General features: G+C 41.9%; 1 protein-coding gene across 1 annotated transcript in view; it reads right to left on the minus strand.

Annotated features, from left to right (window-relative positions):
- Nucleotides 1–1,054: 1,054 nt before the first annotated feature.
- Nucleotides 1,055–14,545, minus strand: part of CNKSR3 (CNKSR family member 3) — an 86,722-nt gene continuing 73,231 nt past the window's right edge. Inside the window, exons 8-13 of the mRNA XM_072828490.1 lie at nucleotides 13,168–13,236; nucleotides 12,771–12,917; nucleotides 8,404–8,528; nucleotides 5,623–5,831; nucleotides 5,041–5,130; nucleotides 1,055–2,408 (exon numbers count right to left, since the gene is read on the minus strand). Coding sequence (XP_072684591.1) covers nucleotides 2,110–2,408; nucleotides 5,041–5,130; nucleotides 5,623–5,831; nucleotides 8,404–8,528; nucleotides 12,771–12,917; nucleotides 13,168–13,236 — 939 coding nt within the window. The 3' untranslated portion in view covers nucleotides 1,055–2,109. The remainder of the gene's footprint in view (nucleotides 2,409–5,040; nucleotides 5,131–5,622; nucleotides 5,832–8,403; nucleotides 8,529–12,770; nucleotides 12,918–13,167; nucleotides 13,237–14,545) is intronic.

The following is a 14,545-nucleotide window of genomic DNA, read 5'->3' on the forward strand; positions in this document are numbered from 1 at the left end:
TTGCTAAGAAATCAGTATTAAACTATTGTTTATATATCTCACAAGTAGAGATGTATGCAAACATTTTTTTTAGCAGTGATCTATTTCTCAAACACAATTCAGGAGGAAACCCCACATAAAAATACAGATGAAGCTGTGGCGTCTGACCAATGAAGGCAGAGGACCCAGAAACTTCTCTGGTCTCCTTTTAGAGCTTGAGAGAACAAGGTCACAGAAACACCTACCTGGTGCAGTCATTTAAGTTGGGCACTGCCTGTAGTTAAGACTGACTCCTAAAAATGCATTTTGAGGATGGTCATCTGATCACGAGTGGTATTTTCTCCACAGAAAAGGAGCCAACCTCCAGCTAAGACCTCCAAAGCTACTTAACTCATTACTCAGCTGAACTAGATGGAGCACTAAGAATCCTCCCAAATCCAGGGAGTGAGAGGAAGTGTTGCCATCTCCTTTTCTGGGCATAAAGCCAGCTCAAGCTAACAGTAAAATGGGCCAGGGCTGGTGCCCCTCCTTTTCCATAGCTTCCATGATAGTCTTCAGGGCCCTATCACCAGACCTCCCCACCCCATGCTCTGCCCTTACATTGTGGTTAAAGCACTCATGAATCACACAACCCCCGTCTCTTCTACCCTTCAGCTGTAGCTCCCTCAGAGGCTGACAGGAAGAGCCTGACTGACTTCATCCCCTTGGTCTCACCAGAGGTACTTAAAAAGGAAGATGTTTACTAACTCCTCTGGGGAAGCTCCAATTCATTGAATTTCAGGCACTGGAACAAAGTAAACAATTCCAGGGGGGTGGGGGGGCATGTTTTTGAGCAGGGGGTATCAGTTCTGTCTAGGAAGATACCTCAGATGTAATGTTACCTTGCCGTGCTTTCTCAACATCCCCATTTCTGATTCCTAAAATCCCAAAATGCGTGGGTTTATTTTGTTTTTTAACAATAGCGCCCACCATGGCAACGCCAGTGGTGGTCACTTGTCAATCAGAATATACCCTGAACCCTTGCCTTCATTCGCTTCACGTCTGACGCAAAACAAATATTTCAATTACGTGTGACTAAGAGTAAGAAAAATATACAACTATATTTAAAACACTTAAATTAACAAGATAGTACTTTTCTGTTCTAACAAAATATCATACATTCAGTTTAAACAAGAGTTAATATCCAGACACACTTTTCCAAAATACCTGATGCTAGTTGAAAATTAGTGACCATGAGACTGTCCAAGAGATTTCTATTTAGCAAAATATGTACAATTTTGAAGAACTGCCTGGTTTTTTTTCTTCTGGAAGACAGATGTTATACAGTCAAAATGCAAACTGATGTATCTCTCATAAACCTAAATATTGTTGTTTCATCTTTCTGAATGATACTTTGGCTGTCAGCAAATCTTATAGCTTCTTTTCCCTTAAAGACAATAATATATAATAACAATGCGACACCCCTCACAAATAACCATAAACTTCTTTGTGTGTAATAAGCCCTATCTAAATGTGTTCATGTGTTTCTCTATTAACTGACCTACATACCGAGGTTGTTAGGAAAAGGGAATAACCAAGTGTAACAGGCCTACACTTACTTCAACCACTTCTTTGAAACAGCATGAAATGCATGCCACATGTTATTTCAAAGTCAAAGCTGCTACACTTACAAATACGGGATGTAGCTTGAAAAATCAAAACAAAAATGTTTTCTCCACTGGCTCTTTCAGGTGAAGAGGCTGGACCACAAACCAACGCATCTGTGACAATGGCCACCAGTTTCAGCCCCGCTCCCGAAACGAACAATGGCCCAGTTCCTTGTAATGGCCACCATGTTCCTGGCCAAGGCCCCAGTTCACAGAGTGTGTCTCCGTCATCCAACCCTAAGAAAGCAAGAAAAGCAGACTCTATTCACTTCTCTCCTCCTGCCAACACGTGAGATCCTCTGGTTTTGTTCTCATCCAATTCAAAATTGCAAGAAGGGTGTATACAACTTCCAAAGGAAAACACACAATGACATCGCATAAGGTCACAACATAACACTGTGGATGAAGACCAGAACAGGTTGTCAACTGAGGAGACAAGGCACTTGGGAGCGGGAGACAGGGAAGAGTCTGGGCAGGGCGGGGCTCAGTGAGTCAACAGTTTGAGGCGAGTCAACCAGCTGACCAGCAGGGACGGTTCTGTAGAGGCCTTGGCCGCTGAGGAGGAGGCCGGCTTCTTTCTGGTCCCCTCCTCCTGGAACGGGATGGTGGCGCTGCTGTGGAGATCCGAACTGATGTAGCACCTGCTGCCCCGGACAAAGTCTGCGCCCCGGACCAGCTGCCTCTCCGCTGGGGGCCTTGAGAACCGGTATGGGGCTGAGGAGCTTTCTTCGATGATGGGGGGGATCCGCTCATTACTGAAATACCGGCAGAGGGCGTCCTCACCTGTTTCCAGACAAAGCCCACGAGAGGCATTAAAATAACCATCCACGGTGCAACCCTGTTCAGCTGGGCCGGCAGCCTGTGGACACCTCTGATGCCCTCAATGTGGGCATCACACCCTGCCCTCCTCCCGGTGATGGGCTGCAAAGACCCACAGGCAGCCAGGCCCACCCCACTGGATGTTTAGAAAGTAGAAAGCAGACAGAGACCATGACAGGCTGCTTTTACACCTGAGAGGCAACAAAAGGGCAGAGCAAAATCAGAGAGCCTGCACTATTTTTACCAGTGCAAGATATTTTCATAATTTCACTTGAAATTTAAAAAAATTTCCCCATCTGTCCATGTTCAGTGCCTGCAGCATGTAGCACGTGCTTCTAGGCCAGTGATTCTTATCCTGAAGCATCTCCTAAAGAGCATTTAGAAAGCTAGGGTTGCCTTGGGTGGTCATTCTCAATGGAGGGCAGGCACTATTCACCTTTAACGGACAGGGTTCAAAGATTTTAATGCTCTGCAATGCTTGAGACATTGCTGAACAAGGAAGAATGGTCCCAGGCTAAATGCCAGTAGACAGTTTCTGGGATGGGGACAAGGAGGGGAGTAGTTAAGAAACTGAATAGAAACCAAAAATGCAGGGCACTTTGGCAACGTGTAGGATTCTTCTGACCCAGAAATTCCACTCCTAAAAATGTACGAAGATGTATGTTCAAGATGCTGAGTGCAGCATTACTTACGATTGGGGTGGTGGACAAAGTAACCTAAATGTCCAACAACAGCAGACGGAATGAATACATGCTGTTGCCAGAAGATGGACTGCCAAATGCAGTTATTATAGAAAACATGATGCTTTAAATAATAGTCATCTTTCATGGTATTGTCAAACATCTATTTCTTCCATTTTGCACATTTTTTTTCATAAGTGGATAATATTAGAAAATGCTCCGAGTGATTATTTCTAGGTCGGGGAAGCAGATTACAGCCCTGAGTTTTATTTTCTCACATCTTCTAGATGTTTTTCAATGTACTTGTTTTGCTTTTGTAATCAAAGGGGTAGTTACTTTTAAGAAGTACCCATTGTCAAAGAACCACATATTGTAGGAGTCTATTTAAATGAAACGTTGAGAGTACAAAAGTCCAGAGACAAAGCAGATTAGTGGTTGCCAGGAGCTGCATGGGGAGGAACAAGGAATCATTGCAGGGGTTTCTTTTGGGAGTGATAGAATATTCTGGATTTAGTCAGTGCTGGTGGACACACAACTCTATGACTGTATTAAAACCTCTCTGAATTGTACACTTTAACAAGGTAAGCAGATCGATGGCACATGAGTTCTGTCTCAATAAAGCTGCTTTTTTTTTTAAGTGCCCTCTGTGTAGACAGACACCTTTTCATTCTAAAATGATCATATGACAGAAATATGGAAGGTGAGAGAAGAGGTCAAGTATGACTCCACTTTCAGACTTAACGCCCCCCAATCTCCCACCCCCAATTCTCATACTAAAAGGAAATAAAAGGCTAAGTTGGGAATTAAAAACCTAAGAGAATAGCAATGAAGACGTTGACATTTGTAAATCTAAACAAAGGACAGCCCTGCCACCTGCTGACTGCTCCACAGATTTTCACATGCCAATTAAAGGTATCCTGGACCTTACACAGACATCAGCTCCCTTTTCCACTTTATTATAATTCAGGTGATTTAGGTGCCTAAGTGAGGAACTTTATCAAGTCCCAGGGAGACATGAGGGGTTGATCATTTTGGAAGCTGAGGCTCCAGAACTTTTTTCTTCTTCCTTTTATAACCTAAAGTCTACTGTACTTTAACTTTTCACCTGCTCTGTGTTTCAGCACTGCACAAACAGTGGTAAAATGTCTTGCCAGTGCTGACGACCAAATCATCTGGCAAAAAATAAGGATTTATTTAAAAACATTTCTGTTGACACTAGTGTAATAACCAGTCACTTTGATCATGGGATGAATTAACACAATGTCTTTTTCAATTGTAATCACTCTCTCACACAAGATTTAGGGAGGAGAAAAAAAATCCATGCCTATTCATCAAAAATCAGACTCCAGTAATAATAAGTCATAAAATTCAGGGTGTGATTGCCTAATGAATAATATGTTTCTACTTATCTAGAAGCTTATAGGCCATCGATGGCACAAACTTTTAATTAATTAACTAATTAATTAATTATTTTTAAAGATTCTATTTATTTGAGAGAGAGGGAAAGAGAGCACAAGCAGGGAGAGCAGCAGGCAGAGGGAGAGGGAGAAACAGACTCCCGGCTGAGCAGAGAGCCTAACGCAGGGCTGGATACCAGGACCCTGAGATCATGGCAGGGGCTGAAATCAAGAGTTGGAGGCTTAACCAGCTGAGTCACCCAGGCGCCCCCACAACCTTTGTAGAGCACGCAATGCTACTCAGGAGATTCACAGTCACTAACTAGGATAATAAAATTCTGTCATTCCAGAAACAGGTAGGGCCTTAGACATTCAGCAACCCCAACCCTACAGAGGAGAAGACAGGACTAGGGCTGGGTCCTCTATCTGCTTATGGCAGCACAATTAGGAATAGGGCTGAAATGAGGGCCTGGGTTCTTCTGAGTCCCTTCAGTGTATTTTTGGCTTGCTGAAACTTACCCTTCCTCCCATGACCTCGCGGTCTGGCGAAAGGGTCCACGATCCCCATCCAGCTCCCATCCGCAGGCATGGACAAAGGCCGGGGCTTGCCTTCAAAGGGAGGGAAAGGAACATGACACGTTGACAAGAGTCTGTGACCATTAGAGGATCTTTCCTTTTATTTATAACTGAAGACTCCCCCATATCACACTCAACCGTAAGTAATAACATTATTTTGAAATAAGAAAAGTATTTTAAAGCATCGGATTTCCGTGGCGAGCAATTAGGAGAGGGCGGCTGAACTTCAGTCTGTGTGTCTACACAGCAAAGCAGCTCCGAGCTAAAACCAGGCGCTGAAAGTTAAAACTGTAACATGATCTCACTCCACTGGGCTTTGATGCCAGGCAGAGAGTAATGATTCAACAAGACTTTGCTTTAGAGAGATGAATAAAGGTCTCATACTTAGAATTTCATTGAGGTTTATGTTTTCCTCAGATTACCCTTAAAGTCTGCCAAATTCATCCAACAGTTCCAAATAAGGAAGGGGGTGGGGGAGGGAAGAAAAAACAAATAGCAGAACAAAACAAACACTCAGAAATGTACCATAAGATGGTGTTTTCTCTCTCATTTTTGTGGGCAGAATATTGGTTTCCACCGAATACCCAGGCAACTGATCAGAATCAGCAATGGTGAATCTCCGTCTTCGGCTTTCCTGGTCCAAGAAGGAATTTGGGGACTCGGAGCCCTTAGGACCAGGCACGGGTTGTTTACACTTACTGAATCCTCCATAAAGAAAACTCTCATTCTCATCCCTGGAAGACAGTGGGCAATAATTAAGTTGCTTACAAAGACCTCTCATACAGAAGAATTATAGGACATACTTCCTTGAGCACACAAAACATAAGAAAACTTTAATTCTCCTTTCCACTGGAGGAAAAAGCATTCCTTTTTCAATCTCTGCTACCCCTCAAATACACAGAAATCTTATTAATAAATAAGAGAAAATAGCAATATCCTAAATAAATGAAAATGATAGTTTTTTCATATATGTCTAACTAGTATAAATATACCTTTGAAAAGACAGCTCTGCTTTCCTTCCACTTCTATCCTATACCTGAATCTATTTCTTATGGAAATCACAAGGTAAGGTACGATTGGAGCCGTTTTTCTGATGCCCAAAGTAGTATCTTTGCCAAGATTCAGCAAAGACGACACCTGACATATAATGGAGTTGTTAGATTTGAAAATTATGTCAAAAAATACAAAGGAGCCTTTATAATACCCAGTGGAGAGCGTCTATTTTCTGAATTCCGTACAGAAAATGGCAAGTGTTGGATAAACGACTCCAACTTAATTCTTTCTAAATGTCAGCTTTTATAAAACTTGAAATTAATTTTAGTTGAGGCCAAGTTACCAGCTAGTTAAATTTCTCAACTTAGAAAATTCTATTAGGTGATCGTTGCAAAAACTACTCGACAAAATACAACATCCACCGAGTCCAAAAATAATCTAAAGATCAGCTTTGCCTGCTTGAATTCCCAGTGAACCCCCTGCTTGCGTAGCCCCTCCTCCCTTTATGAATCCATCTCCTTCTATACTTTTAAACCTGGCATATATCCCCATCCACAAAGCTTTCAAGACTCACCACTCATTCTCCATAACCATTTGCCTGTTTCATTCCTCAGAAAATATCCTTCATTAATGGTTTGTATGCACGTGTGCACATGTATATGTGTGCATGTGTGTCTCCCCCGAGCAGATGAAAAGCTCCAGCTCTTTTTCCCCTTTACTATACATATATATGCACCCCTTATCCTGCCACTGCTTCTGTGACCCTCACTGAGACCCAGACAAGGACTTTCGGAGTTGGGAGTTTGGGAGTGGCCTCCTAGTTTCTGATAGAACCACCTACACAGTGGTCATCATGAAACTGTGTTCCCCATGTGCAAAGGCAACTACTTGTCACTTTAAACACACTTACGATCCCATGACCGCATGACTCTGGTCTGTGAAGATAGGGAAGAGTCCCATCTACCAACTCCAATGCCTCTGATCAGCTAAGGTAAGTTCTCTATATGCTGTACTAAGTTCTGGGCAACCCAAAACCAGGGAGAAGAAAATGATATTAATTCTTCCTTATGCCAGGGAAGAAACATGATAGAATCAAATACTCAGCTTAAAACAAAAACAAACCAATAAAAAAAAAAACCCAACATGAAGTAAAATATCACTGTTAAGTTCAGCCCGAACTTTGTCTTATGAAATATTATAGCATAATTATGTTTTTCTCAGTTTATTCTTGAACAGTTGACTAAGACATTGGCAGTTCTCTGGGGGCAAGAGAACTGCATCTGTTTTGGGTAAGACGGTGATTCAGGCACTACACACACTAAAGGTATGTTGAATAAATGAGCTAAATTCTCTGTTAATAGGTAAATTGGTATAAGCCTGTATTTCATACCTAAATAATCCCCTATGTAACAGTTAATATGACTCTTCTTGTTATACCATTTATCAATTAAGAGAGGAACAACCTTTAGAATTTATAATAGGCACACACACACACACACACACACGCAGGCATAAATACAGAGGATCACACCTATATTCATATTTTTTATTTCCTACGAAGAACACAACAGTCTGCAAAATTTGCTGCACAAAAAAAAATTACTCTCTTCCTCCCCAGAGATGATTTTACCTTATACATAATGAAACTTCAGCTGCAGGAACCCCCAAACAGCTTCTTCTTATATCCCAGGAGGAGCCAAAATAAGGCATTCCAAGAGCACATGCTTTCTTTACATAAAGAGCCCCCTCCCCACCAAACTACATAGTTTCAAGCCCGATGAAACCTGGATCCATCCCTACACTTCCCCCTAAAGGACCACACATTTCCCTCCCTGGTTTTATTGAGATATAATTGGCATAAAACATTGTATTAGTTTTAAGTGTACAACATATGACTTGATATGTGTATATACTTGCAGAATGATCACTGCAAAAAGTTCAGTTAACGCCCATCACCTCACATAGTTACAAAATTCTTTTATTCTTGTGGTGAGAACTTTTAATATCTCCTCTCCCAGCAACTTGCAAATATAAAATATAATATTGTTGAACTATAATCACCATGCTGTCCAGTACATCCCATAACTTATTTATCTCATAACTCAAGTTTGGACCTTTTGATCCCCTTCACCCATTCCTCCCACCCCTATTCCCAGGATCCCACTTTCTAACACAACTGCAACTTCAAGACTCAGCCCTGGCACCCTAGGGTTAATCAACTTCTGCCCTCAAAGTCCCCATGGCCTTCAGAGTGCCACTTAGAAGCTCCACGCACAGGAGATGTGCACACCGCCAACAGGGACAATGACGTACCGGGGAGAGTAGGGAACAGCTGGTGGAGGAGGGATATAAAGATGCAGGATAGCTGGCTTCTCCTTCTTCAGCGAGGTATCCATAGTGCTTTCAGGGGACTGGGTTGTCGTGGGCGGAGGTGAGGTCTGAAATGGAAGCCAGTGCAAAGGGTGGAAGGGAACTTAGAGACTATTTTTGGGTAACTCTTCTTCCCCAAAACCAACATGGAGGGGTGAGGTCATTCGTGTGTTTACTACTATTAGCAACACTCAATTTGTACTCTTTCAGATACTCAGAATTAACTGGGAATTTTGAAATATTAGATGCATAGTGAGAAGTAGAGGCTCAGGGTGGGGGGCACCTGGATGGCTCAGCCAGACTCTTGGTGTCAGTGTAGATCATGATCTCATGGGTCATGAGATAGAGTCCAGCATCCATGCTCAGCAGGGAGTCTGCTTGAAAGATTCTCTCTTTGCCCTCCCCAGACCCCCGCTCAAACATTCTCTCTCACTTTCTCTAAAATAAATCAATCTTTAAAAAAGAGAAGAAGGAAGAAAAGAAAGAAGGAAGAAGGAAGAAGGAGGAAGGAGGAAGGAGGAAGGAGGAGGAAGGAGGAAGGAGGAAGGAGGAAGAAGAAAGAAGAAGAAAGAAGAAGAAAGAAGAAGAAAGAAGAAGAAAGAAGAAGAATGAAGAAGAAGAAGAAGAAGAAGAAGAAGAAGAAGAAGAAGAAGAAGAAGAAGGAGAAGTAATAGTAGTAGTAGTAGTAGTAGTAGTAGTAGTAGTAGTAGTAGTAGAAGTAGTAGTAGTTGTAGAGGCTTCGGAGTTCCAGAGTCAAGTTAGAATTCTAGCTCTGGGCAAATCACTTAAATACCCATGCCTCAGTTTCTTTCTCAAAAAACAGTTATACTGACAGTACCTCTTGCGTAGGGCTGCAGTGCAGATTGAATGAGCTAGTTTATACAAATCAGTACCAAGGCCATCACGGACTAGAGCATGGGCTTGGGACTCCATCCAGGTGCTATCCTGGCTATAGCTCTCATTAGCTGTGTATCTTTGGGCAAACCACCCAACTTCTCTGTGTCTCATCTATAGGATGGGAATAAATGAGGACAAGAACAGTACCAACACAGGGCGAATTAAGTGATATGGTACATGTAACAGGCTTAGCACACTGCTTGTCACATAGTAAGTGTACAACCTTATGCTATTTAATTCAGTATCGTAAAGACACATCCACACAAGTTAATTTTAAAAATGTAAGACCCATACAGCTTAATTTTAATTATGTTATTGGTCTCAAAGAACCTATTTTTAAATATCTCATGTGATACCTTCAATCTTATCTGTTCTATAGACTTACAATGACACACATCTTTTGGCTGGTAAAGGAACTGGGAGGAAATACCAGAGTCAAGGCACGAAGATGACTGGTGAAAGCCAGTGCAGGGAGGGGGAGGTACCCCATGAGAACTGTGCCTGGCCCCTGGTACCTCAGATCCTATCTAGCCCGGATGGGGATGGAAGACCTAAAGTCCCCCCAAAGTGAGGCCAGGAGCTCCATTTTAAGGACTGGAAGGACTGGGATAGCCAGTGCTCACACTGACAGCTCTGTTTTAGGGGGAGACACCCAGGCTCAAGAGAAGTGGGGGCTTAGTCTTTAGTCTCCCCCGTGACATAATCCCTACAACCCAGATGTTGGCCATTGACACAGTCAACGTTACTCAATATGCAATTGATGACCACCTCAGTCCATCAATCTTGAGCATGTCTCAAATACACAGGGACAGGATGCAGACCCTCAACAATGGAAGCAGAGCTAAACTACGGCATTGGCACAGAATAGACACTCTCCACTCTAACATTGATGATGATGTCTGTAAAATAACTCTCATTTACCAGGACTGTGGCCTAAAAACAGAATGATGACATCTCTCCAGGGACAGGCTGCATTAATGATGTTAACAAGAAGGAAAGAAGCTCCCTCCCCCACAAGAGGTGGGTGCCCAGGCATGAAGAAGCCTGTATAATGACACACACTTAGCAATGCCCAGGGAGTGTTGGTCTTTCAGAGTTTATATTCTGAAAATATCCTGGATGCATCGTGAGAACACTGAGTAGCTAAGCTATCAAATGGCCTCTGAACTATGGCTCTCTCCCTGGGTCAGAAGCAAAACAAGGTGTCTCCTCCCTCATCATCATCTCCTCCCCAAAACTGCACAGTTGGTGGGTCTTAGCAGGGTGGGCAAATCCAGAGAGGAGGGAAGCATGCCCTTCCTAAGTGAATTTCCAGAAGTAAAGGGACTACCTCTAGCCTCCTTAAAAATAATTTTCACTTACCACCTGAACACAGCCACTTGAATCTTCCTCTATCACTTCACACTCAGTGATGCTCAAAAGATCCACCATCTCTGCTTTCCCTGAGTTTCTAATTTCTGTCCCTGTGTCACCAGCTAGATTCACTGTCAGATTTCACACCTGCCTTCCTTGCCATCCTCACCCCTTAGCCCAAAGACTCTTTTCTTTCTTTTCTTTCTTTTCTTTTTTCTTTTCTTTTCTTTTCTTTTCTTTTTTCTTTTCTCTTTTCTTTTCTTTTCTTTCTTTTCTTTTTTTTTAGTATTTTACTTATTTGAAAGAGAGAGCATGTGTGGGAGAGAGCACAAGCAAGGGGAGTAGGAGAGGGAGAGGGAGAAGCAGACTCCCCACTGAGCAGGGAGCCTGATGCAGGGCTTGATCCCCTAGGATCATGACCTGAGCCAAAGGCAGATGCTTAACAGACTGACCCACAAAGGTGCCCCAGCCTTCTCTAACAGTAAATACTAATAATTAGGAGTGAGGTTTAGAAAGATTAAATATCTTCTCAGAGGTCCCACAGCTAATAAGTGACAGAACTGGGATCTGAATTTGAGAAGTGTGGCTCCAAGCCCCCCTACCTAACCACTATACTGTGCTGCTCTGTGAATCTTTTTCATGCTTCTTCCCAATGACCTCTTAGCATGAGTCTTTCACTGGAATTGCCCTGTCACAGCTGGGGTGTGATTAATATTGTTATTAAAGACATAACTATTTATAAGAATTGACTTATAAATCATTTATTAATCAGTTATTATTTAAGAAGTGATTATAATTACATGCCCCTCCTTGCTCCATATCTTGTTATTTATTTCAACCCCCCTTCCCTCTTAAGGTTCACATGTAGGTGTGTCCAAATCAAAGGCCTGAGATGACTACCATTCCTTCCATTTGAAGAGGTACAGTAAGATTGCAGACAGTTATATATACATAAATTGCAATCTCAATCTTATAAAAAGACATTAAGATGTCATTGCTTGGGGCACCTGGGTGGCTCAATGGTTGAACATCTGCCTTCTGCTCACGGCGTGATCCTGGGGTCCTGGGATTGAGTCCCACAACAGGCTCCCTATAGGGAGCCTGCTTCTCCCTCTGCCTGTGTCTCTACCTCTTTCTCTGTGTCTCTCATGAATAAATAAATAAAATCTTAAAAAAAAAAAAGATGTCATTGCTTTTATTCCTAATTTAAAAAATAAACACTAAGGACTAATGGTATCAAGAGGGGGTTTTAGTCATGGAGCACAGTTCACCCAGGTGCAGGCAATAAAGGAGTGTACTGCTCATCTAGAATTATATGGTACTATACAGTACTCTAAGTTGGTCTGTTTTTGATTATCACCCAAGGCTGCCGATTCTGAACTAAACAATGGAGTGATACTGCTTCCCACTGAGTGGATTATCCCCACAGTCCCTACGGCTGCCCTGGGAGACTGCTGCTAAGGACACAACCCCATGTGGTCTCTCCGGGGTTAGTGCTCACACTGTATATCTTCAGATGTGTTTGAAATGAGAGGAGAAAAGGACCAGCATGAACTTTCTGCAGTGATGATGACAGCCACTAGCCACACAAGGCCACCCAGCCCCTGAAACGTGGCTAATGAGGTCCAGGAACTGGTCTTTTCATTTTATTTATTTAAGTAGTCACATGTGGCTAGTGGCTGCCACACTGTTTGGTACAAGATCTAGAATGCATATTTTCATTGAAGTAGGACTAGAGAATAATTCTACATACATAAATTCCTGAAACAATTCACCTTCAAATTGTAATTTTTAAGAGTATTTATTTATTTATTTGAGAGAGAGAATAAGTGAGAGACAGAGAGCATGAATGGGGTGAAGGGCAGAGGGAGAATCAGACTTCCTACTCAGCAGGAATCCCATTGTGGGGTTCAATCCTAGGACTCCGGGATCATGACCTGAGCCAAAGGCATTTAATGGACTGAGCCACCCAGGCACCCCTGTAATTTTTCTTTCTGGAGACAAATCTGATACTGTTCATGTGCTGATAGCAGATAAAGGTTTACAACCATAACAGATACCTGTACCAGAGGTGGTCTCCACCGTAGATTTTTCAGGGGAGCAGGAGTAAAGTTAAAAGAACCCGTGGGGCGCTTCTTAAGCAGCAATACGACTCCTGTGGGGTTCTCTCTCAATTTTCTCACCAGATTTTTTAGCTGCCATCCCACCTTCAAAGAAAGAAAATGAGGAGAAGGGACTCACTCATGAATTATGAAAAATCAAATCTATGAATTTATTTCAAGGAAATCAGTTGTGAGCAAATAAGCAGACACCAATATATTCATCCAGTACTACTTAAATTATGAAAAATTGGACAGAAATTGCAAAATTTTAAAAATTCAAGCAAATGGCTTTGGATTTAGTTAAAAGTCCTAGAAGAGAATACTAAAAGTATTAAGTCTCAATGAATAAACTCACCACAGTCTGCTGATTAACCTGAATGACTTCATCACCAGCATGAATCTTCTGAGATCTGTCTGCAGGAGACTATTAGGAACAAACACAGAGACTTATTATTTTTTAAATCTTCCATTTTTTTCTGCTTTTATTTCTTCTTCTTTCTTCTGCAGATAAGCAATGGAAATAGAATTTTCTCAAGAACTATTACACAGCGCACTTAAGAGATGATCCCAAGATTACATGGTCTGTAGAGCCTGGTATACAGGTGGGCACTCATGTTCCCCACTAGATAAGTGGTCGGCTGGTCCAGACCACCTGTCAGTTATAACAGCCAGGTTCCTCTACCCCATCAGGAAGAGTGCAACACACAGTCAACCCTTTGGTTCATCTAAAAAGTACCTTACACAGATCCGTATCAAAATATATCTTGTGGGATCCCTGGGTGGCGCAGCGGTTTGGCGCCTGCCTTTGGCCCAGGGCGCGATCCTGGAGACCCGGGATCGAATCCCACATCGGGCTCCCGGTGCATGGAGCCTGCTTCTCCCTCTGCCTGTGTCTCTGCCTCTCTCTCTCTCTCTGTGTGACTACCATAAATAAAAAAAAAAAAAAATATATATATATCTTGTAAAAGCTGACAAAGTGCTGAAAATGTAAAGATCATCACTGTAACCCTGTCATCCCATCTCCTTTTAAGCAATTATTAAAACTAAACCTTGTTTACTCAACCTTGCTTTACTCATTATCACAATGCTATTCACATAGAAAAATGGTGACAATAGAAAATGGACTTCTATAGAGAAAACAAATTTAAATTTTCGTCATTTTCAGGTTGAATTTAAAATGAATGTATTTTCAGTATCAAAAGTCCAGATTTTGATTCCCCCAAATAATACCTTGCTACAAATCTACAAATATATATACATGCATATATAGCTCTCTCTGCACATATTTGTGCATATAAATACCTAGATATAATCTATTCATTAGCTATTTTGCCCATAATATTCTGTTCAACGAATGAAACTAGCACTCTCTACGTTTAAGGTATCTCCTACGAGGAAAAGCAAAGAAAAGGATAAAACCCTTGATTTCAAATTACCATCAAATGTTATCTAGGCCAGAGTATTTTACTTGGTGACTTATGTAACTGACTGAATCTTCAGACATATTTACAATTATCTTTTTAAAAATAGCACCTCTGAACATGGTCAGGAGGGCAGCAACCAAACTCAAGACATTCTCACTAAATGTTCTTGCTCAACTGTTGGGATAGGCTCAGCAGGAAACGAGCAAGCAACATTCAACTGTAGAAACATTCCCTTCGATTCATCTAGATCCAATGCAAGGCACAGGTAACTATGACAATTGTGTTTCAAAACATTTCACCTGCCACCAT

This window comes from Canis lupus, chromosome 1 (assembly GCF_048164855.1).
Source record: "Canis lupus baileyi chromosome 1, mCanLup2.hap1, whole genome shotgun sequence".
Classification (NCBI taxonomy): Eukaryota; Metazoa; Chordata; class Mammalia; order Carnivora; family Canidae; genus Canis; species Canis lupus.